The sequence below is a fragment of the Varanus komodoensis genome, unplaced genomic scaffold (assembly GCF_004798865.1).
Source record: "Varanus komodoensis strain SLA01 unplaced genomic scaffold, ASM479886v1 scaffold94, whole genome shotgun sequence".
NCBI lineage: Eukaryota > Metazoa > Chordata > Lepidosauria > Squamata > Varanidae > Varanus > Varanus komodoensis.
The window spans coordinates 230,831-256,421 of NW_025336646.1; the positions used below are offsets into that span (position 1 = coordinate 230,831).

General features: G+C 45.5%; 1 protein-coding gene across 1 annotated transcript in view; it reads right to left on the reverse strand.

The window, feature by feature from the left end:
• Positions 1–20,150, reverse strand: part of B4GALT1 (beta-1,4-galactosyltransferase 1) — a 59,473-nt gene extending 39,323 nt beyond the window's left edge. The window contains exon 1 of the mRNA XM_044418865.1: positions 19,812–20,150. Coding sequence (XP_044274800.1) covers positions 19,812–20,046 — 235 coding nt within the window. The 5' untranslated portion in view covers positions 20,047–20,150. The remainder of the gene's footprint in view (positions 1–19,811) is intronic.
• Positions 20,151–25,591: the final 5,441 nt, after the last annotated feature.

Below are 25,591 nucleotides of genomic sequence, written 5' to 3' on the forward strand. Positions count from 1 at the left end.
TTTGTGACAAAGAAGGAATGTGTAGCTGTTAATATAGGACAAGTGTAACAAAAGAGGAGTGAGGGTTAAAACAGACTTTTAAGAAGTGCAGCACACAATATGGATGGTCCAGAACCAAAAACGTAAAGCACTGAGTATATTACAAAATCTAGAACTGAAACACCAGTGCTCATTTTCAGCACAAGTATGAACAAGTGAAGAAATAAAAGGGGGGGGGGTAGTGCATTTGAGCATATGCAGAGTGCTCTCACCAGCAGTTCCATTCCATCCGGAAAGAGGAAGATGGATTCAATCCAGTGCATTCAGCCATTAAATGCAGCTGAAGGAAATCAAAGACACAGCATCATTAAAGGTTCAGAGCTATTCTCGACTTCGCCAGGCATCAGTTCTTTTGAGGCAGGGACACAAGGGCTGGGTTTACGCGAGTCATAGCGGCTTCTTTTCCCTGAACAAGCTGGTCGCACACTGCACAATTTATGTAATTACCCTTACAGGTTGCTTTGCCATTCAAATCTAGCACTATGCATGGGCGGGAGGGAGGCGGTCCAAACCATCCCAGAACCTCACAAGCTTCTGGGATGCTTTGGGAACCATCTCTTCTATGCACCTTGCCTGAACCACATGGCACAGCAACCCAAACACCATGAGGAATAATTGGTAAATTGTGCAATGTGCAACCAGCCACCATTGCTTCCTTCCCCTGGTGATTATGTTAATTTGCTCAAAGACCATGATCAGACCATCTTATCTCAGCCTACCAAGCCATGATATGGGCCTTCTGACTGTACACGTAGTTGCACAAGTGACCCAACCTGGTGCCCTCTAGATGTTTAGCACTAAATTCCTAGCAGGCCTGATTAGTGTGACTAATTTTCCTTCCTTCCAGGATAGTGACTGGTCAGAGATAATGGGAGCTGCAGTCCAAAACACCTGAAGTGTAGCAGGATGAACAGGCATTTTTTCCTGATTCCAGAACCAGTCAATAAATTAAGCCAACTTCAAATAATGAGTTAATATCCTAGTTTGTGCCAAAGGATAGCCATCATTGTTTTCCTGTTCCGATGCATCAGGACATTTTCATTTAAAGGAAGGCTTCCTCATCTGTTTGTTTCCACCGTGAAGGGAGAACTGAAGAGGCTGTGTGTGGCCCATCCGTGGTCATCCGAGCTCTCACAAAGAAATGACTAGCTGTGCCCCTGGCGAACAGTTTATAAGCAGGTTTATGTCCCAGCACCTCGTTCCACAATTAAATACTATAACTATGTTGGGATCATTGCTAACTATTTAAAGAGCTGAAACCTTTCAATTCCAACCAATGTTTTGCAGTGAGGGGGCCCAGCTCCTGCAAGTTACAATCTGTTTTGAGAGTCATCTGAGTGTGAGGAAGAAGCGGAAGGGCAGAGGTGGGCAGGTGCATCAAGGCTCTCCAGTGAAGTTCTGCAAGCAGAGTAAGAACCAGCCCACCTTGGTAAAGGATGGAGACATTTCAGAATTGTGGTGAGGGGAGAAGATTGGGAAGGAGTTCCCTGACCCTTTCAGGAAATGACATGTGAAGCGAGCGGGTCAATGCCAAAGTGTCCCTCCACCCAGCCCTCAGGTAGCAGGAGCCAGCGTGAGGATGGAGTCGGAATCTTTTTGGAAAGTGAGGAAAGGAGAGGAAGCTCTTTGCAGGGGCGGATGCTTCTCTCAGAAAGAACACTGCATAGATTTATACCATTCTGTAACCTGTTAAGCTTTAATAGGAGGACTGTGTTTCTAAAGTTTTATCTGAGTCTGCTGCAGTGGAAAAGAGAGGGGAGAAAGACATACGACATGTTTTTTCAGACACATTTTTTAAAACAAACTGTTAAATAAAGATCCGCTTGCATATATGCAAGCTTGTTCGTTGCATCACTCAGCTGCTCTTAACACGAAACAGTAACTCAGCGTGTGTTTACAGACTAGCATTTGTTGGCTTGTTCAGAGGGAAACTGCATGCTATTTTCAGGCTCTGTAGGAAAAGTGTAGCCATAGAATATCACTTTTAAGAGAAATGCCACATTTCCCGTTGTAATACCAGCACACTCTTAGCATTGCATTGTGCCATTCTTTCCTAAGAAACATGATACACATAGAGGGAGCTGGAGGATACAGATTTTCCTTGTCGGGCCATCACTTTCTTTGGTAGTCCCATCCTTTGCCAGCCTGGTGCCCTTGAAAACAACAACTGCTGAACAACAACTCCTAGCAACCTCCAACCAGCCATGCCGACGGAGGATGCAGGGCATCTCCATCTGATACATCTGGAGGGTTGGGGGAGGCTGTTTTATATCATGTGTCCTTTCTCCATTTTCTTACATCACAGACATTTTTCCTGCATGGATGACACCCAAACTATTTTTCCTTTCCATCCTCTGGAAGGACTAAATCAAGGGTCTGGTTGCAGCAATAAATGCAGCCATGAAGGATCAAATTCTCCATCTGTGGACCCTCAGCAATGCATCTGTCATGAGCTCCTTCAAGTGGGCCAGGATGTATTCAGTCAGCCAGGTCTGGTTCACCTCAGATAACTTTGCTCTGCTTGGGGTGGAGTGCTGAACATAACATTCAGGTTTGATTACTGTAGCATGTCTTAAATGGGCTACCTTTGCAGAGGATTTAGACACTGCGGCTGGTAATCTGGCAGCTGCGTTCTGAACTTGGCCTGGGCACCACGATCCATCTTCCCACGTCTGTGCCATAGAAGCTGTGTGCATTTACACTCCATGCCATCTTCTTTTCATTCAGGTTTATTGTAAAGTTTCGACAAATAAAAATAATTCCAATCAAAAATGCTTTTCAAAATATGCAACACCCTTGATGGCTCTGGTCTAAAGTAGCTCCAAGGGGCACCTCTCTTCATATACCCTCTTTGGCTGCTTCCACTACCCAAGGTGGCTACGAGGGAGAGAGCCTTCTCACTCCAATTACAGCAAATTCCCCCAGAGAGGATTACCCACTTCATTATTTCGGTGCCAGGCAAACGGCTTTCATTTTTGCAAGCTTGTTGCAGGCTTTAAAAAGCTGCTCTATGGTACCTGACTCACTCACAAGTTGTTGCTTTACAATTATTTTATCCAAATCGTATTGATAATTGCTATGTATTGTAAACTTTACAGAAGAATAGGAGTGGATTCCATATTGCATTTCTGAAGTGCCCCACACATCACATTTCTCCAGGCTTTGCACAGATCCGTAACTTCATAATGATTTCATTACTGCCCATGGTAAAACTGCCAGCCCCTCTCCCCAGTTTTGCAGCAGGTTTTAATCAAACCAGCTTTGCAGGTTTTCAGCACACTTCAGGTTGTAGCAGGAGGAAACTGATTCCAAAAGTTGTGCATATGGATGGCCCTGGTGCCTCCAGAACACAAGAGCCCATTTTTCCATGACGTCTTTGGCTTAACTCCCTAGTTCAAACTGGAACAAAATCTAAAAAAAACCTGCAACTGAATGCACTCCTCACCATCAGTAGTCAACCAGGATTTTCCTTTTCCTACCTGCTTTTCCTCTCTCCCTCTGTCCAAATTTGAATTTACAAACTGAAAATGTTTTTAAACCACTTTTTGTCCTTGCAGCTACCAAGACAGTTTGCTACTATGAATAAAATAATACTAGCATAAAGGCAATGCAACAGTAAATGTTCAGCTCCTTGGAAGACAGATTCACCTCTTTTACTTAGCTAATTTACCGTATTTTTCGCTCTATAAGACTTACTTTTTTCCCCCTCAAAAGTAAGGGGAAATGTCTGTGCGTCTTATAGAGCGAATGTGTGCCCGAGCGTCCGGGATGCTGCCAGCCCACCTGCACCACGTAGCACCACCTGGCCCGCATGCGCTCGGTGCGCGCTGCTCTGCCCCCACCCTCCGGCGCGGGTGAGAGCTGTGCTGCTCAGGGGGAGCGGTGCGGAGGAGGAGCCACGGGCTTTAACCCGCCGGCCGCACAGAAAGACGGACTGCTCACCCCCACCGCCCGGGAAGACCTGCCACGGAGGAAGAGGAGCCGCGGGCTTTAACCCGCCAGCCGCACGGAGAGACTGACTGCTCACCCCCACCGCCCAGGAAGACCACCGCCGGCACGCTGCCGGCCCGGCTGCACCACGTGGCACCACCTGGCTGGCATGTGCTCGGTGCGCCCTGCTCCGCCCCCCTCCTCTGGCGCAGGTGAGAGCTGTTAATCACAGGTCGGTGTGTGTTTTCAAATGGCAACCCGTCTTTTAATGAAGCCCATGGGGAAGTGATGGGAAATGTTCCTGTGATTATCAGGAAGCTTTCCATGGATCCCTCCTCTAAAAACTAGGTGTGTCTTATGGTCAGGTGCGTCTTATAGAGCGAAAAATATGGTAGGTCACTTTGTAAGACATCCACAGACACTGAGAGTCCTACATACATGAAGAGTGAACAAATATGAGAACCACACAATGCATTTCTTCCCACAGCAATTCTGTGGTAACTTTTTACCTTCTTGGTTTTTTCTACCACCCATGGAAAAGAGGAATATAAATGTGCACAACACATACGAAGTTCTCCAACAGGAAGGAAGGAAGGAAGTCATAAGGGCCTGTACTAGATTAGATTAATGGTTCATCCAGGCAAGCACTCTGTTCACGTGGTAGCAAACCAGCTGCCCACAGGATCCCTCAAGCGGGATGGGTGCAAGGCCTTTGCCTGCCCAACTTCTCAGCAACTGGTGCCCAAAGGCATATGGCCACCAAATACGGGGGCCACACACAGCCAGCAAGGCTGGGAGCTGGGGTTATTCTCCTGCTCCAGGAATTTGCCCAATCCCCCTTTAAAGCCAAACAAATTGGTGTTCATCACCACTTCCCGTGGCAGCAAATTCCACATGTGCTGTGTGAAGAAGGACTTCCTTTTATCTATCCCAATTTCCCACCAGTCAGTTCCATAGGATGAGGTATTACTAGAATTACTATCTCTACACTGTGCATAATTTTAAACACTTTTATCATGTCTCCTCTTACTCATACTTTCTCTAAGTTAAACAATCTCAGTTGTTGTAACCATTCCTCATAGGGGAGTTGCTTCAATCATTCATCATTTTAGCTACCCTTTTAAAAAAACTTAATAATGTCCTTTTTTAGGTGCAGTGACCAGAACTGTATGCAATACTCTAAGTGTGTTTGCAGAACAGATTGTATAAGGGCAGTACAGTATTGGCAATTTTATTTTCAATTCCTTTCTCAATGATGTCTAACACAGAATTTGCCTTTTTCACAGCACCTGTTTTGTCAGTATTTTCTCCACAATCCCAAGAACTCTTTCATGGTCACTCACTGCTAACTCAGATCCCATCAGCCTAAACCTGAAGTTGGGATCTTTTGCTCAGATTGAACTGGATTTGCCATTTTGATGTCCACCTTGGAGAGATCCTTTTGGAGTGCCTCACAATCCCTTTTGTTTTTAGTCACCCCACATAGTTTGGAATCATCAGCAAACTTGACCACGACGCTGCTTAATCCTAATTCCAGATTATTTAATGAATAGGCTAAAATATGTTGTTCCTCGTACAGAACCCTGTGGGACCGTAGGGTCTACATTCCTCCATTGGGAGAAATTACCACTTATTCCCACTCTCTTTTGAAAGTTGAAGTAAACAGATTCTACCGCATCACTCCATCCATGTACTTATTGTCACTCTCAAATAACTTCAATTGTGAGACAGGGCTTACCCTTGTGTAATCCATATTGATTCTTTTGCAGCAGAGCTTGTCCCTCAATGTGCTGTCTGATTCTATCTTTAATAATGCTTTCAACCAATATACCCAGAACAGACGTTATGCTAACCAGCTGTAATTTCCTGGATTCCCACCAGAGTCCTTTTTAAAAACTGGTGTTACATTCTCCAGTCCTGTGATACAGAAGCTGGTCTTTGGGATATTTTACTATTTGGATGAGGTTGGCATTTTCAGACTTCAGCTTTTTAAGAAATCTAGAATGGGTACCATCTGGACCCAGTAATTTATTAACTTTTACTTGGTCAGTAAGGTTGAGAATTCAGTCTTTTGTCACTATACTATCTGCCTTGATTCCCCAGACTCCCATCCTGGACACATGAGCTCACAAGCAGGGATCTGCTCAGGTGTGAAGACAGATAAAAATAATTCATTTAGCTTCTCTGAAATCTCCTCATTCTCCTTTAAAGGTAAAGGTTTCCCCTTGACATGTCCAGTCATGTCTGACTCTAGGGGACAGTGCTCATCTGTTTCCTAGCCAAGGGAGCCAGCGTTTGTCCACAGACAGTCTCTGTGGTCATGTGGCCGACATGACTAAACACCGAGGTGCATGGAACACTGTTACCTTCCCACCAAAGTGGTACCTTTTTATCTACCTGAATTTGCATGCATTCTCCTTTAGTGTTCCTTGAATTCCATTCAGTGGTCCAACTATCTCTCTAGCTAGTTTCTTTCTTCTGATAAAGAATTCTTTACTTTTGGCCTTAATATTGATATCTCTCTATAAGCACTTCAAAGGCTGTCACTAAGAGGAAAGTCAAGATCTCTCCTCGCTGATAGAAGAGGTAGGAAACAGAATAATCAAGTCAAGTTGTGACAACCCAGATTCAGGCTGGACATCAGGAAAAGCTTCCTCACTGTCAGAGCAATAGTGGAACCAGCTGCCTAGAGAGGTGGTGGGCTCTCTCACACTAGCGACATTCCAAAAGAAACTGGACAGCCATCTGAGTGGGATGGTGTAACTTGGTGTCCTGCAACAGCAGGGGGTTGGACCCAATGTCCTTCCTGGCCCCTTCCAACTCTACTATTCTGTGACTGTATAAGATATGCTCCTTCCTTTACTTCTTTTCTTGTCACCAAAATCTCCCTTGTGCAATCTTGTGCTCCCTTTTGATTTCGGCAAGATTCCCATTTCTTGGAAGTCCCACAACACATTTTTTCCTGCCTAAAAGAGCACAGTATGGCTTTTTCGGGCTTGCTTTTTTTCTTTTTCTTTTAAGAGGTTTCTCCCAGCTCTTCCCCTTTTGCATTCGGTCCACCATCAGCCCACTCCCCAAAGCATGTGTCCCACTCTCCTGTAATATGTCCAGCTTTCAAAGCTGAATGTTTGGTCAAAGCCTCCTTAGCATTTGCTGAAAACACAGCACTATTTTGTACACACACCAGTTTTTGAAAGGACTGGATGCTGAACAGCCGACTGCTTTACCCCCGGGCAAAGGATACCCCCTCTCAGCAGGGATAATACCTCAGTGCTCGCCTTCCTATTATCCAGCTGGGGCACTTTGGCATAGCTCCTCAGAGGAAACAAAGAGGCGCTCTTGCATAGCTGTGCTTATGCAATAAAATTAATAGTCCACAAATCAAGGTCAGCCTAGAATGTGCCAGAATACAAAGGACTGAGAAGCACAGAAGAGGAAAAACAAAAGACACTGGGTTACTGAATCAAGGAGGCTTCCTGGCTTCTGCCATGAGGCATATGGTCAACAGCCTCCACTGTTTCACAACAGGAATATTACTCAGCTTATAAATATGGTGCCATTTGTAGCCAAATGCCCAAGGCCATGATTCCAGAAAAACCAGTAACCTCTGTATCTCCTAGTCATGGATGCTCCAACTAGCATGGCTCTGAGCAATCCCCACCTCCATCTCTCTCTCCCATCAGGGTGATTTAGGCTCCAGAACAAACCCAGATGGAAAAGGATCCAGGTACTTTGCTTCAGTCAGAAGGACTTGGATTTGGGCTGCTACTGTCTTCACCAAAATGGGTATGAAGCAAAGATCATGGATGTAGGTGATTCACCACACCCTCACACCCTCTAAGCACATTGTCCTCAGCCTGGAACTGAAGGGGAGGCTCAACTGAAATTGATTTCAAAGAGTTGGATTAGGCCTATCCAAAGGGCTGTACCAACTTGATGAGCAACTGTATTCTCAACAGGTCTTGCAAGGTCTCCAGGGAGTTGTTACAACGGATTTCCAAGTGTTCCACTGTTGCCACAGTGAGGCCAGTTTTCAGTAGCCCATTCGCTGCTCTGAAAAGCAATGCTGGATGGCTCCACAAGGATGCAATGGAAGGAGACAAATGTCCATGCATCACGACTACCACTCTAACATCATATACATCCTGAAATTTAAGCCAGCTGTTTCTCGTTGTCCAGCCTATACTGTAGCCCATATTATCACAGTAAACCAGGGAGCGAGCTTGATAATGTTGGAGAAGACACTGGAAAACAGCCATGTCATTAACCTGTTCCATTTTACCATTCCATACTGAGACAAGAGTTTTGAGAAGGGTACCAGCGGGGTCCACCAAATCCCATATGTCTCCGGGGTAGCCCCATGGGATCAGCCCATCATCCCTAAATAGAGGAACAGCTGCTGACCGTCTCAGCTCCTCTAGGAAGTGATCTGACCATGACAGCTGAGAACCCATTTAATTACAGACTTCCATTTGCATGCATGGTTAAAAACACTGGTTGCAAAGTATGTCCTGCAGAAGGTGCTGGAAGGATAACCCAATAAAACTTAGCATAGGATATGGTTACTACAAAAATGCAGCCGATGAAAGGGCATACAGATGGAGAAAATGAAGTAGGGTTCTGTCAGAGTCATGCAGGGTGCAGAAATAGGTTACTGATAAATATATTAAGAATGCAGCCTTATGAATGCTTAGTCCAAAAAGGCCTAAAACTCGCAATGTTCTCCAGCTGGCATGACTGGTTGTAGAATACCGAGTTATAAAACTTTTTTCTGTCGAAACATTCATACAATTGCTCTTTAAAAGGATTAGAGTACAGCCATAATAGCCTAATTCAAAATCTATGTTCCTAATCAGTATCTCCTAACATAATAAGTTGTCATTATGCAAAATAAGTTCAAAAAGTGAGATAAGGTGATTCTCCTTGATCAAATCAGGTCAGAACTTGCCTTGGAAGCAAAAATGACAAAACTGAAGCTGTTGTATTTCAGGCACATCATGAGAAGGCAAGGCTCAATGGACAAGACAACCATGTTAGAGGAAGTCAAAGGCCGAAGAAAAGGAGGAAGACCAACCAGGAGCTGGATGAGTTCCCTAAAGCCACAGCCCGGCACACACAAGAGCTGAGCAGGGCTGTCAAGGATGGGATATTGTGGAGGGCAGTTATTCATAATGTCGCCATAAGTACAAGACAACTTGATGGCACCCAAGAACAAGAAATAGTTCTCCTTCACACTTCCTCTACAAAGCACCCAGGATGCCAATTCCTTTCCACTCATTTGAACCAGTTTCTCCTTCCCACCATCTGGCTCTCACTGATACCTCCCCAGGCTCAACAAACTTCCATCCCCTGTTCCAAAACCAAAGGGGTGGGTCCCTAACCTAATCTGAAGTGACCAACCTAGAACATCCTCTTCCCTGGGGATTTGCAAAAGCTTGGCACCAAAGTGTACATGCCCTACAAAGGTCTCCAAGGAGGCCCCAACCCTCGTGCCACTACCTATTCTGGTTTCTAGCTCCTCTCCATAACCACTTGGTCTCCCATGCTACAACAGCTCCATGGTTCTAGGAGAAACAAGATGTTCCAGACTCTTCTGCCTTCAGAGACAATCCCACTGCTGCTACTGACATTTCACTTACCGTATATTTCGCTCTATAAGACGCACTTTTCCCCCCCTCAAAAGTAAGGGGAAATGTCTTATATAGCAAATGTGTGTGTGCCCGACGCACGGGATGCTGCCAGCCTGCCTGCACCACGTGGCACCACCTGGCCGGCATGCACTCGGCGCGCACTGCTCCACCCCACCCCCTCCGGAGCAGGTGAGAGCTGTGCCACTCAGGGGGAGCGGTGCAGAGGAGGAGGAGCCGCGGGCTTTAACCCGCCAGCCGCACGGAGAGACGGACTGCTCACCCCCACCGCCCGGGAAGACCTGCAGCTGCACCGCCCGGAAGACCACCGCCGGCACACTGCCGGCCCGGCTGCACCACACCTGGCCGGCACGTGCTTGGCGCGCCCTGCTCCACCCCCCTCCTCCAGCGCAGGTGAGAGCTGTTAATCACAGGTCGGTGTGTGTTTTCAAATGGCAACCCGTCTTTTAATGAAGCCCATGGGGAAGTGATGGGGAATGTGGCTGTGATTATCAGGAAGCTTTCCATGGATCCCTCCTCTAAAAACTAGGTGCGTCTTATGGTCAGGTGCGTCTTATAGAGCAAAAATACGGTACCTTTTTAACAGGACCAAGCTATTAGACAATGAGTGGATAACACAAAATGATTCTGAGCACATTTTTATGGAGATGCTAAAGCGCACTATGTCTAAATGAAGGAAGACTGTAATAAGATCAAGAAGCTAGAACACTTCCTGTATGAATGGAGGATTTCTAGATGGGGAGCAGGATAGGGGAGGAAACCAGGAGGAGGGAGCTATCTCTAGTTTTTTAAAGGACAAGTGGATCGGAGTGAGGAAGTGGCTAGGAGAATTCTCCCTCTCTCCTAATATTCATAAGTGATCACAACTTCTAGTGTATTTGACTGGAAGCAGATTCAGGGCAGACAACATAAAACTCTCCTTCAGACAACACTGCATAACCAATGTATGGAATTCACTACCACAAAATGTGGGACTGTACACGGTAGTTTTAAGGTAGGATAAGAGGAGCTTGTGGTCTACCAAGGCCGCTGGCCATGAGAGCAACGTGGAAGCTCAGAAGCAAGGCGACACCGAGCAGCAGAAGGGACCACAAGGAGAGACTCCTGGGCTGGGCTTGGTTTGGTAGGATGCTCACTGAACAGCCTGACCCTCAACTTCTGAACGTTCCATACTGTGTGCACTTAGCAGCCTGTGCCTATATTTAGTCGCTTCAACAACAGAAGGTCAAAACAACAAGTCCCAAGGCTGCATTTTAGTTACAGTGGGATCAGGTTCAACCGGCAGCAACTCACAACACGGCACAAGCTACTGACTCCTAGCTAACAGACGGAAGTTTGCATGGCCTTGAAAAAGCAGTAATTTCAATGATTGTATTTCAAGCCACTTTGAAACGAACAAGCCCAATACGGCAAACCTGGTGAGTCCCGTGACCTGCAGCACTGAACCAACTAACTTGATGGCCTCTGCCAGCGCTGGCATCCTGACCGAACTGAGCAGTGAAACATTGCCAGGAGACTGCGGCCCAATATTGCAAGGCAGCAAGAGGCTGACGATAGTTGAACAACTGGCTGGCTGCCTGCATAGCACAAGTGCATTTAGAAAGTGACTGTTGTTTTGCTGTTATTGTCAAGTCATCTCTGAAATACAGCAACTCTATGAATGAATGCCCAAAGTGTCCAGCCCTTGGCAGCCCCGTTCAACATTTAGAAGCTCAACTCTATGGCTTTCTTCATAGACTCTACCCATTTCCTAGCTGGACTTCCTCTTCTTCTTCTGCCGTTGAATTTCTTTAGTGTGATTGTTTTCTCCAGTGAGTCTTTCCTTCTCATGATTTGCCCAAAGTAGGACAGCTTCAGTTTTGTCATGTTTGCTTCCAGGAAAAGTTTTAGCTTGATATGCTCTAGGACTTGTTCGTCTCTCTGTTGGTCCATGATATTTGCAAAGCTCTCCTGCAGTGCCAGAGTTGAATTACATCAATTTTCTTCCTGTTGGCTTGTTTCCCAGCCCACCTTTCACACCCATACCCAGTGATTGAGAATACAATAATGTGGATGATCCTGGTCTTGGTCTGCAAGCTAAACAACCTTACACTATTTCCTTCTTGATGCTCTTCCAGGTCTTCTTCTAATTTCTTGGTTGCGCTCCCCCTTTGAATTGATGACTGAGCTGAGGTATGCAAAATCTTTCACAATTTCAATGTCTTCATCGTTGGCAGTAAAATTCCATAATTCTTCTGAAGTCAGGGTTTGTGTGTGTGTGCTAATGTTCTACTTCAGTCCTACTTTTGCCCTTCCTTCCATCACATTCATCAGGAGTAATTTCAAGTCATTGCTGCTTTCTGCCAGTAGCATGGGATCATGTGGATATACGGTGGTACCTTGGCTCACAAACGTAATTCATTCCAGGACTCCGGTCTTGACCCAAATTGGTCGTGAGCCAAGTTAAATTTCCCCATAATTTTCAAAGTAAATAAGGTTAATCTGTTCTGTAACTATTTTTTAAATCAGAAAAATGTGAAGCAAAGTGACAAGAACAAGAAAGATCGCAGCCATCTCCCCCTGCCACCAACCCGAGCACAAGCACGGCCATCTCCCCGCCCCCCTGGCACTCTGGGGGGGGGGGGGTGGAGAAACAGGCATGAACGCAGGTGTGCTGTGGGGGAGAGATGGGTGCGAACGCGGGTGCGCTTGGGGTGGGGGAGACGGGCACGATCGTGCTGTGGGGGGAGATGGCTGAGATCACAGTTGCACTCATGCAGGAAAGACAGGCGCAATCTTGGCCATCTCCCCCCCTCACCCGCCCCCAGCACAATCGCAGCCATCTCCCCACTTGGGGGAAATTTTTGTTCACGACCTGATTTGGTTGTGAACTGAGGCATTCGTGAGCTGAGGCACCACTGTACTAAACTAGTGATGTAGCTTCCACCAATTTTCACTCCTTCTTCCTCTGATTCTAATCTGGCTTTCCCTATGAGACAAACTGTTTACAGATTGAACAGACAGGGATCCTTGTCCGATGCCTTTGTCTATTGGAAGCCATTCTGTTCCCTAACAGAAGAGACTTGCTGATAACCGGTTATTACAGAAGTTCAACACAGTGCTGAAGGACACTCATTTCTTCCAGGGCCTTCCACAGCTTCTGGTCATCCACACAGTCAAAGACTTTGGCTGCAGCCTGCAAAGCACAGGCAGAACTAGTGAAATTCTTCAGTGTGCTCCAATAGCCAACATATTTGCAATATCATCTCAAGCCCCTCTTCCTTTTCAGAATCCAGCTTGAACATTAGCTATTTATTGCTCCATACAGGGTAATTTTCTTTGTTACAAGTACCTTGCGCAGGGGGAATCAGTGCAATGGTTCTGTAATTGCTGCTGTCTTTTGCATCTCTTTTCTTGGAGATTGGAGTGTATAGTGAACATTACCAGTTTGTGAGCCGTTGTTTTGTCATCCATATTTACTAGCATATTCTTGTTAGGATTTGGTCTGACTCTGTCTTTCCAGCTTGGAATAGTTCGACTGGTACCCCATCTATTGCAGGTACTTTATTTCTTCCAAGTGCTTTCAGAGCAGCTTTCATTTCACTTTCTAATTTGCGAGTTATTCCTCACAGGATTCCTCTTTGGAGGAATGTCATCTTTCTTCTCTTCTGCATGGTTTTTCCATATATACTTCTCCTTATTTATTTTATGCTAGGCAAATGGTATGTCCCCTTGTTGGTCTTTCAGCATTCCTAATCTAGGTTTGAATTTCCTTTTGATTTCTTGGATCTTATAATTTCCTCTAAAAAAGGATCTGTCTTAATTGGTAGGTCCTAAATAAAAACAAGCCAGTGAGCTGTCAGACATGCTGATGTTTAACAGTGTGCTTCTAAGACTAGAACCTTATACTCACTTACTTTGGTGTAATTATCATTCTAACCAAAGATATCTGCACCTGAAACAAATTCATAAGACTTCATGGTAATGCTGCCATCTTATACAGGGTAGCTTTTATCAAATTAAGTGAAATTTAGTTCTTAGTAGACATACATAAGATTGCACTAAATCTTTGTCATTCTAAATAAAGTCAAGGCTTTAAATATTTAACTACTCAGTTGATCACGACTCAGTTGATCACGTATTTCATCCCCTCACATGTGCAATCTTACCACTGTAGAACAAAGTGTGTTAGAGGAGAAACACACAAATATTTCTTCACAGCCCCCACAGCACAAGTATTTCCTTTTTAGAGCTGTTCCTCTTTAACAATAGCTCTAAAAGCAGCACTGTGGATATACTGTACACACACATAAAAATAAGGCTGCTGCTGTTATTTTCTAATTTGTGCTTTGGAAGTGTGCAAATGCACACTTGCAGATTTCTAATATATGTAGCCTTGCCAGGTCAATTTCAAAGGAAGTGACCAAGTGCAGCTGGTAACAGATTGATAGGGAGAAATTACACATTGGTTAATCTTTGCACAGTTGCTGACTGCCCATGGAAAATCACTGGTAAGGGGAGGGGGGAGTACAGGGTGACATGATCTCCCCCTTGGCAATGTATCATCCCGCTTTGCAATGAAAACCTCTTTTTCTCTTTTGTTCTGGCTATCCTCTGAGTCTGTACATTTCTACTTTCTCCCAAAACTCTGGGGGCTTTCTCCACATGAGGCTTTATCCTGCCATTTTACCGAGGATTCTGCCTCTATTTTCTCTGCAGTTCCTTTACACATGGATGTTTTTCTGAAGGTTTTCTTTCTCTTCCTTTCTATGTACTCCATTACACAACCACAAGGTGGCATTGGGGGAAAGCTGTGACATAACAGAGTTGCAAAAATACACAAACATCTCAGAGGCTGTTTTCAGGCAGCACAAGCCATGGTGGGTTGTTGTTGTTTTACCATTGTTGGTCTCTCATGTTCAGAAACAATGGTTTGTTCTATGGTTTCCCTCTACTACCATGTTGTCTGAACCACAGAGTCTTCTGGAAAGAGTGGCAACTGTAGGAACCACTCTAGCAACTTTAGCCTCAACGAGGAAGGGGCAAAGGGACAAATGAAGGGATGATGCATCTTTGGTTCAAATTTCAAGTGCAGTGGCTTATGGGATACATGCCAGCAGTGGAGGATGAAAACCACACTAAAGTAGAAACCACTTGACTGTTTGTTGGGTAAATCATGGTAAAATACCTCAAACCATAGTAACAATGCAGGGTTGCTATTCTGTTGCATGAACATAGCCATAGAGCCTTTTCCTGAAATTAGGAACTAATACCTGACTTTCTTTATTCGAAGAAAAGCTATGAAAATTACTTCAAAACATAAGAGAGGTCCTGGAGAATAATGAGGTTGTATCCAGCTCCTACAAACTACCACTGAGTGGAATTACATGCACACAATAATTGTTTAGTGAAGAGAAGGTCTAACTGCTCAGCAGAGTGCAATAGTGCATCCTGTTTCAAAATGTGGTTTTGACAGGGCAATGTGCATCTTTTGAAAAATATTCAGCTTTTTGTCAACCTACTTTCAAATTCAGCTGTGCCCAAAAATGGAGAGAAGGCTATGCACCCAGAGGACTGGATCATAAACTACCGATCCACGGAACAAGCCTCCATACACAGCTCCTGCTGTTTTGGGCTACATGGTATTTGTACAGAGCAACAGATAAGCAGTTCCTGTTTCAAAGGAATCAAAGGAAAACTGCTGAAGTCATAGCAGCATAAATGCAGAAGTGCTGGTCTTAAAGGCATTTCTGTTGACTCAGGATGCCAAAGAAGAAAGCTTAACATAGAATCCAGTATGCAACTTTTTTTAAGCAAAAAGGAAATGGAAAAGAACGTTGAAATAATGTTGCATTATTTTTGCAGATTTTTGTTATATTCAGTTTGGATGTTTACCATATGAAGCAGCTTTCTTCCATCAGCCTATCTAGGCTAGCATTGCTTGAGTTCCCAGAGAGAAATTGCTCAAGATTACGGGAAAAAGTCCTTCCCAGCCCTGTTATCTGAGATCCTTGAACTGGACAGACCAGAAGAAGGTTTTGTCTGGGTCCTTCTGCATGCAAAGCCATATAATTTTAGACTCTGGACATGAAGGATTTTTGAAGAGGGGACTCTTCCGATCTGAACTGCAGCACTCCTCTGCTCGTCACCCAAAATCTTTCCATGCACTGCTTCTACGTTCCTCGTCTTAGAGAAACCAAAACATTGTTTGCTGTCTCTGACAAATATATATCCACTGATGAATAGATGCAAATATAGATATATATTCTGAGCATATGTAATTTTGCATATTAGACTCACTGAAATCGTAGTCCCATCATGCCTATCAGTAGAAAATGCAGTTTGCTTCAGCTGCCACAGCGCTGAACATATTTATTGTTTTCATGGTTTTTCACATTTGCATTCCATTTTTCTTCCTCCTGTGAGGAATCCAAAGTAGCTGCATGGTCCTCCTCACAACAACCCTTTGAGGTAGCTTAGGCTAAAAGTGGGTGACTAGCCCAAAGCCACTCAGTGGCCTTCATGGCTGAACAGGGACAAGAACTCAGTTCCCCCATCATGGTCCCAATCCAACACTTTAACACTGCACCACACTGGCTCTTATTTGTTGGGAACTGGGACTCAGGAAACCTGGGTTCTAGTCCCCACCTGGCCATGGAGCCAACTGGATGACTTTGGACCAGTCACAGATTCTCAGCCCAACCTACTTCACAGGGTTGTTGTTGTGGGGGTCAGAGTGAGAGGAGCAGGAGGAGCAGGATGTAAGCTGCTTTGAGTTCTTTAGAAAATTGACAGAAACAGTGAGAGAGGTGGGATATAAATCTCAAATATAAAATAATACAATACAATAAATGTAATATATATGATGTAATGTGTAAGGAAAGATTAAAGTATTTCTATACTGCCCTTCATCTTATGTTACAAGGACAGTTTGCAAAATAAAAATTTTAAAATCCTGATGAATATCTGTAGCCACAAACATCCCAGTTCAGCCATCCCCTCTCTGAATAGGTTAAACACAGGACACACGGCCCCAGATCCTTCACCAGCTGCCGCTCTCAGAGTAGCAATACGTGGGCCAAAGTGCCACCGATAAGCTGCAGTCCCTTTTTAAGACACCCCATATCTGTTCACAACAATCTCTAGAATTTATTCATGTGAGAACTCAGGGAAGGGAAGGGAAGCCCTCCTTCACACCTCCCCCACCCCATGAGGTGAGGGGGAACTACAGAGGAAACAGGCGTTCTGAAAAAGGGTATTCTCAGTGGTTGCACCTCACCTTTGGAATTCCCTTCCAAAGGAGGTGCGACTGGCTCCCACATCATCTTGCTTTCGGCGCCAAGTTAAGACTTTTTAAATTTAGTATTTGTTTTAAGATTATGATTTATTGGTCTTGCTGCTGGTTTATTGTTTTATTGTCTTGTTAATTATACAGTGCTTATCTTCCTGTTGCATTTTATATAGCACTTTTTTGCACTATGTATTATGGTTTTAGCTATTATTCTTATCTATTTTTATTGTATTGTTATGATTGCGTTGTGAGCCACCCAGAGAGCCTTCTGGCTATGGGACAGCATAAAAATGCAATAAAGAAAACAAACAAACATGTCTACCCATGAGGAATGAGTTTGGTGAGTTTCTGTACCAGATAAGAGGGTATAGTATCGCACACTGAGTTCTGAACAGAAGACCAGAGCAAAACTGTAATAAAATATATCCCTTGATGCTGGATTCTCTGTGTGTGTGCATAGTAAGACAGAATAAAAAGATACAACAGGGCATAAATGGAAGATATGTAAAAAACAAATACCCCAAATCATTAGCAGCTGAATAAGTTCTACACTATCACTACTCCCAGGGTGGCTGATAAAATGCAAACACATTATTAAAATAATAAAATCATGTTCCAACAAATAAAGGGACAGAAGCAACAACAAGGTGCGCCTGTACATGTGTGTGTCAGATCCAGCCAAGTTTTTAAGAGCTACCATAGCAGCACTTTGGTTTTACCCTCTTGCTCCACAGTCAGGAAAAAGACTGGCAGAACGAAACACCAACTACTACTTCTAGGGAAAGGTCCAGCAACATGTAGTTCCAGTCAGAAGAGGTATTCCAAAGCAGTTTGTGAGAAGCCTCTGTACGTGTGTGTTGAAGCATGTACTTTTTTTTAAACTTCTCCTTTTAGAGATCATCTATTCCAACCACACTGCTATTGTTCGGCATCATTTAATGGAATATTAAGAAAATTGAGAGGAAAAGTAGTATCTCTGGGGATGCAATCCTATAGCTAATTCCCCCAATGAATTCAATGAGATTTACTTGTGAGTAGACATGTCGAGAACTGTGCTTTAAGAAAGAAAGGAAGATAGGTAAATGCACATAAGAAAAAATCCAAACCCAAGGAAATTTCTGAAAAGTGTATTTCAATCTGGATGATAGCTGGTAATTTTTCAAAACTATTGGCTAAAGGAAAGACTGTGGAAGAACCATTCTGGCCACACATACAATAACAAAAGAAAGATTAAATAGAAGACAGTAAAAGAAGCAGAATAAAGATTCTAGGATTCCTAGAATAGAACATGCATTAAAAGTACAATACTTGCTTGTCCTATTATTTCCAAGACTCCCAAAACTAATCCCAAAAACTCAGATAATTTTTCAGACTTCTTTTTATTCCAGCACCTCCTTCATACTAATTTTTTTTTCTGAATATGAAATTTCAAAAGCAGCTTAGGATATTGAATTCACACAAATCGTACAGTGCAACTCACCTGCCCCTAAGCAGTTTTTCGACTCCCAAGGAGAGTTAACAAACTGCTTTTTTAGCCAAAAGGTCCACAATGAAAGAAATTGCACCAAAAATGAAGTAATAGATGACACGGGACAAATCACAATTGTCAGAACCAGCGATGGTTTGTAACATACGCACAGACCTAGCTTTGCTTGGCCTGCATGCCTGGTGGTTCTCTGGCTTCAACAAACTGGACGCAAAGCGACCCCAGTGCAAGGGTGCGCAGGAATATTCTAGCAATGCACAGCCATGTGGCAACAGCCAGTCCACTTTTGGCTACATGCCAAAAAGGTTCCCTCAAACCGCTGGGCTAGAATCAGAAAATAGACTTGCAGAAGCACTGCTCCTCCTGCTCACAGTGTTCTGTGCCGAAGAGTTTTGTCCCTGTGAAAAACTCAAAAAGACAACCAGTGACTCTGCACCTCCAGTGGGTTACCAGGAATGTGCTTGTTGGGGAAAAGTTGCCCCAGTGGCCTCCACAGCAACGTGGCACATGCGATTCTCCCCTTCTCACACTGCACTACGTTGCCAAAAGCTGAACTTTTGCGGCAATTCAGTTACGCAGATCTACAGATATAAAAAGCTATTCCGGAAAGGGGGTGGAGATTTTTGAGCAAGAAAAGAGGGAGGCTGTAACAGAAAAGCACACGCTCAAAACAATAAAATCGACTACACACGGCCACTTAAAGTCCCACTGAATTCAACGGGTCTTGCCCGCGGGGACATGAGCATGCCATGCACGAACGTTTGGCAGAGTCCGAATGAACTCACTGGGGCTTATTCCCAAGAGTGCGCAAGGGAGAGCAACCACACAGACCGACCTGTTCATTTTACTCAGAGGAAACCCCGCTTGGTTCAGGGGTTCTCGCCTCCAAGTGCACCTAAGGGGGATCGGGGCCTTTGTTTACGATGCAGAATCTGCGCGGTTTCCCTTTCTTTATCACAAGGAGCACGGAAACCACTTCATCTGCCGCCTGCCTGGCTGCACACCCTCCTCTTGTCTACAAGAGGTACGTCTCCAAACGCGCGCTGCCCGTGTTTATTATTGGAAGGCGTTCCGCTACGCTCAATACAAAGGGAAAGCTTGGAAGTCAGGGAAAGTGAAGGCGAGAGGAAGCAACTTGAGGAGGGGCGGCGGTGTCCTGTTTGGGTTAGCGGCTTTCGAGAGAGAGAGAGAGAAGGGCCCGCGGGGCGACAGGAACAGGAAAGGGTGGAGGAAGAAAGTGGGCACCGCAGTGAGGAGGCGGGGAGGGCCGATGGGCGCACCGGGGTCAGGAAGAGGGTGGCGAGGAGCCCGGGGGATATGGGCCAGCCGCGTGGGTCCAGCGAAGGCGAGCGCTGGGGAGGCGCAAGGTCGCACCCCAGAGCGCATGGACAGCCTGGAGACGGCGTGGTGCGAGAGGCCGCCGGAGTCAGGCGCTTACCCAGCAGAGGGGAGGGGTCGGGGCAGTCAGCATCCAACTTGGAGGCGTTGGTGGGTCGCGCCGCGGGCTCCCGGCGGAAGGGGATCAGGCCCCGGAGCCGCGGCTCCGGGCTCCCCTGGAAGTTGACCGTGTTCCCCGATAGATAGTAGACGAAGACAACCAGGAGGTGGAGGACGCAGAAGCACACGAGGAAGCGGCAAGCCTTCTGCAGCCAGGTGCCGGGCAGCTCCTTCATCCTGTGCCGAGGTTCAGTGCGCCGATCGGGGCACCGGAGGGCGCATCATCGCTGCGCGCTTGGGCGGCAGGCCGGGGAAGCTGTGGGACCGCTAGCGACGCGCAGGGGCGCTCACCAGCGGCCGGCGGGGAAGGGGAAGGAGGGGAATCGTGATGTCAGCCTGTGGGGCTCCTCCTTCCCCCGTCGCTGCTGCTGCTGCTGCTGCTGCTGCTACGAGTGGGCTCCTCCTGCCGGAGGTAGTGCGGGCTGAGCATCTCCAAACTTGGCTCCGCCGCGCCCCCGGCGTGGCTCTTGGCAGGGGAGACCCCGCGCGCGCACCGGGCGCCGCCGTGAGGAGGGCGAGCGGGGCCACGCGCGGACTCTTCGCCGGCCACCCGGGGCGCGTGTGTTGGCCCCGCCGAGCTCAGCGGGACTAACTTCGGAGCGGGACTACCTTTGGAGCGGACCTGTGCAGGACTGCCCTGTGAGGCTGCGAGATGGCCTTGCCTTTCTAACCGAAGGGGCATCGCCACACTACAGAATGCTCTCCCAAGCAAACCGAAAACGCTGTTCGGGTGGGTAGGACGCACCACGGGGAGCACGAGCTACCAGTGTGGCAATACCCCTGCACTGGAGGAAGTTTAGACCAGTTTCAGATCACACCGAGTCATTTTCAACTTCTGCTAAACTAAAGGAGAAAACCCCAAATTTTAAAAATCTCGACCTTTAGTACCCGGGCAAGGAGGAAGTATAACTCGAGCAGTCAGGTCCCTGTAGTTGTGTCTTTGTGTGATGCGTATGTTGCTGATTCTAGCAATGGCAAGCTTACCCCTCTGGCGACGCTGTCCTCATTTGCACTCAAGCAGTGCTGCTAGAGAACCAGTAGGGCAGTGGCAAATTTAGAAGTCTGGGGTCCCTTCATGAGAAGCAGAGCCACATCTCGAAGCCACGCCCATCAAAGCCACGCCCCCACCATCTTCTATCCCCAAGGTTATGCGACCTATGATTATACCAAAAAAATGAGCTGTGTGACTTGGTGTTGAGTAACCAAGGCAAGATGAGAGTACCTCTTTTTGAGGTGAAATAATGACTGCCTCTAGAAGTTATTTCTTATTATGAATTGTTTTTTTAACATACATTTTACATTCATGCCAAAATGTATGCCAGTCCAAAACTCCCAGATGGAATTAATGTGGCTTATGTGGAATTAATAAGGCAGTTCCTTCCCACAGGCTTACTATCCAAAAACATGACATACAAGGGGAAAGGAACAGGGAGGGTAGAGGGAAAAAGGAAAATCAGATACTAATTACCCACACTTATTCAAATACATGTAGTTATAGTCTCCCAAGGGCAGTGGTCTGGGTTGACAATCACTGTTTGGTTTTGTTAAATTTCTGTGGCCTATGTGCATATGTGTGGGAGATCCTCCATGAGTCCAGAGTTTAGGGTTCCAGTTAATCAAATATTAATAATAAAATATCCAGTCATCCTTTATTGTGCTCTCATTGAATCAACACTGAATCATGCGTTAAGTAAGCTAACGGAAGTAAGAAGGACTTGATTAGTCTCTCGAGAGGCAGTGGGGGGGGCAGTGACCAGAGGGAGGGATCCAGTGATAACCCCCCAGGGCTCCATCCAAAATAAGTGGAGGTGCTCTGATCCCCCCAGGGGCCTCCTCCATTACACCCTTGTACAAGGCATACTAATTACCCACACCAGATGTTCGATCGCCTTTCCATCCCACAACCAGTTCAGTGCTCTCATCTGCTGACAAAGTCCTTCTGGCAGGTCAGATCTCTGGACAAGAGGACACAATCTGTACACAGAACATATCATAAGGAAAGCTGGATTAGGATCAGAGGAAGGCATGAAAACTGGCAGAAGAAACCTCACTAATTTAAGATATGCAGAAAACGCCGAATTACTGGCAGAAAGCAGCAGTGAATTGAAATGATTCCTAATGAACATGAAGGAAGAAAGTGCAAAAGCAGGACTGCAGTGGAACATTAGAACACAAAAATCCTGACTTCAAAAGAATTACAGCACTTTACTGCCAGGATGAAGACAGTGAAATTGTGAAAGTTTTTGCATACTTCAGTCATCAATTCAAAGGGGAAGTGCAACCAAGAAATTAGAAGAAGACCTGGAAGAGCATCAAGAAGGAACTAGTGTAAGGTCGTTTAGCTTGGAGACCAAGGCCAGAATCATCTACACTATTGCATTCTCAGTCACTGGGTATGGATGTGAAAGATGGGCTGGGAAACAAGCTGACAGGAAGAAAACTGATGCGTTTAAACCCTGCTGCTGGTGGAGAGCTTTGTGAGCTTTGGACTGACTGAAAGACAGGCCCTAGAGCAAATTGAGCCAGAATTTTCCCAGAAAGCAAAAATGACAAAACTAGAGCTGTCCTACTTTGGGCAAATCATGAGAAGGCAAGACTCACTGGAGAAAACAATCACACTAAAGAAATTCAACGGCAGAAGAAGAAGAGGAAGTCCAGCTAGGTAATGGGTAGAGTCTATGAAGAAAGCCATAGAGTTGAGCTTATAAAAGTTGAACGGGGCTGCCAAGGGCTGGACAGTTTGGGCATTCATTCATAGGGTTGCCATATGTAAGAGATGACTTGACAGCCCATAACAACAGCAAATATTTAGAAATCAGGGAGAATATTTGAGTCTCCCAGGTCAATGATGCTCATCTGAAAGCTGTCATTTTCCAAAAAAAGGAATGATAAAGGAAGATTCCAGCATGAAACAGTCAAATTATAATGCCCCACACCAAAAGAAAATTATTTTTTCATTTAGGGCTAGACTGAGACAATGGATTCTTCTTTAACTACAGGTCACAAATAGGATAGTGTTACCAAACTCAGCCAGTCAACAGCTAGGGCAAACCCAGGTGGACCCCAGACCCAAGCCAAAAGGAGCCTGAGACGAGACTTAGAGCCAAAGCCAGCTTTATTCTAGTAAAGGGAATGTCCCCTTCTGTCTCCCTTTATTAGAATAGTACTTCTATTCTAATAAAGGGAGACAGAAGGGGACATTCAGCCCAAAGCAGTGTCTCGAAAGTTGCACCCCAGCACATGCGTTTTATACCCTAGGTAACCAATTAGGTCACCTAATACACATCTAATACATCGATACATCAGTGTATGCACCCCCTCCCGTGCTGGAGAAAGAGTCCTTTCTTCTGTCAAGGACCAGACATTTCCCATGTCTATTTCTTATCTGCTCGAGATTCACACAGGCTTGCCATGTTCTTGCTCCCTGCACATTTGCAACTTTCATGGCGGCTAGAGCCAGTTTCCACCGCCCCTTTGATTACCGTATTCGAGGTCAGGCTAGCGTGTTAGCTGTGGGTTACACAAAGTTCATTTTGTTCCTATCTGCCCACCCTTCTGGGACAGTATAACTGTGGTGTTTTTGCTATGTGGCCTTCCTCTGGCCAACTACTTTTGGGGTGTTTTGGGGTGCTGCAATTGGCAACAATAGCAAAGTTAGAACCCATTACTGCCTCCATGAATGATCAGTTTGTGTATAGTAATTTTTACCTATTCAGTGTCTGTCAGTGGCTCTTAGCCTTGCTATCCGTGTGCCATCTCCTTTACCAGAGGTGGCACACCTGCATACAGCAGTAGCTGAGGGGCTGGGCAGGAGGTGGTCTTGCACCCATCCTCCCTGAGGGATCCTGTGAGCAGCTGGCTTGCCACCATGTCTACGGAGTGCTGGACTGGATGGAGTTTTGGCCTGATCCAAAACTTTAATCATGTTTGTACATTACTCATTGTTCCCGTTGCATTTTATAAATTGTTTACATTTTTTTCCACACCTATGTATGTATGCACTGCCAAATGAAGCTCACACTTCATGCATCTAATGTGAAGTCTAGTCCAGAAAAAAATGGCTATAATAAGACTGTTGATTTTTAAGGTGCTACACGGTTCAGTGCTTTTTCTGTACAAACTGTTCTTTTTCATGAGGAACTTGAAGGTAGGCTAGGCTTGGGGTGTTTTTCACAATCAGCTTTTAGAGAAAGATTAGCATGACTATTTGTTAAGGCTGCTTCCGTGCTTGTTGGTTCACACTCAGTTAAGAGGCTAGAGGTGTTCACCAAAAATGCTGTGAACCAGTTCACGTTTAAAGCAGCTTCCGTGTGTGAGTGCTGCAAGGACACACAGGGCTTTTGTGGTAGCACTTTCTGGAATCCAGCTGTGAGCAAGCACATGGATTGCCTCTGTTTGGAGGCACCTATTCTCACACGTGGCAACTCTGTGAGGGAAGCCCAGTTGCGAGTCCGGCAGCTGCCCCCAGATGTTCCTGACGTCCTTGCATGGCAGCCCCCTGCAAATGTGAATGCTTTTTAAGTGTAATTGTTATTTTATGGGGGTTCACGATAAAGTGCATGGAAGACCTATATAGAAGTTATGTCTACTACATAATAACAGAACTATTAAATGAGCACGAACCATGGTGGCAAAGTAATAACTATATTTTGTGGCTCGCAGATATTTCTGACTGTTGGAAATGCTGGTCCCAAGGTGGAGTCCTAGATTAGCTGTGTCATATTTTCCCTAGAGAAAATATGATTCATATTCAAATCATTCATTTGATTCATTCAAAATGCTTAATGCCATTCTATTTCTAACGGGCAAGCTTTTGGTACAGCTGAAATTCAGGAAGCAGGATTACTCATAGTAAAATGTGCTGAGAATTCATAAAAATAGAAGATGAGGTCAGTACAGGTTTTTAAATGACCGAACCTTATTTTCCAAGATGAACTGGCTCTTTGAAACCATGTCCAATTGATGCACCAGAAAGAAGTGACCAGCTAGTCTGGATTCCCCACTAGCTTCTAATAGGTTGCAGAGAAAGTGATGATGGAGTATCGTACCTTTAGATTTCATAAGACAAAAGAATGCATATTTTAGCTGTCCGTGAACTAAACAGCTAATGTAGTTGTGGCCAAGCAGCATTACATACAGAAAGGTTCCTTTAATAAAAAGTTTCTTTACGCAGAGTTTCTTCTTATGAAGAGGTGCCATTCTGCATAGAAGGACAGAAGAAGAGTGAAGGGCTTGGTGAGCATCTTGGGATAGGTCAAGAGCTTAGGGCCGCAAAGGGGCAGAGTTTGAGGTGGCCACACATTGGTGTAGGTGGTGGATGCTCTCAGAACGTGCTGCTAGAACTTGTTCTTGCTCTCAGGACAAAGACTGTTTTTCTGCATGGCTTCAAGAATAACATTATTATCTTTACTTTTTAGTGTATCCCCTGCACAGTCAGCTTTGCAGGCATGCTCCCTGTGAATCCCCGTTTGGATCCTCCTCATCATGACAACGTGATGTTACAGCTCACGTGACTCCTTTTCCTCTGTGGCCTGGGCTGCTGGGGATTCAAGCAAGGGAAGGATCAATTATTAGGCCTCCTGAGGGAGCCACCCAGGCATGCACCATCCTCCTGGGTGCTGGCTTTGCAAGTGAATTGTGAATTTTAAAGCAAGGGAGTGTAATTCCAGTGTCATATGCAACAAGACCAATGTACACCAGCCCGCTTCCCTGCCACTACAG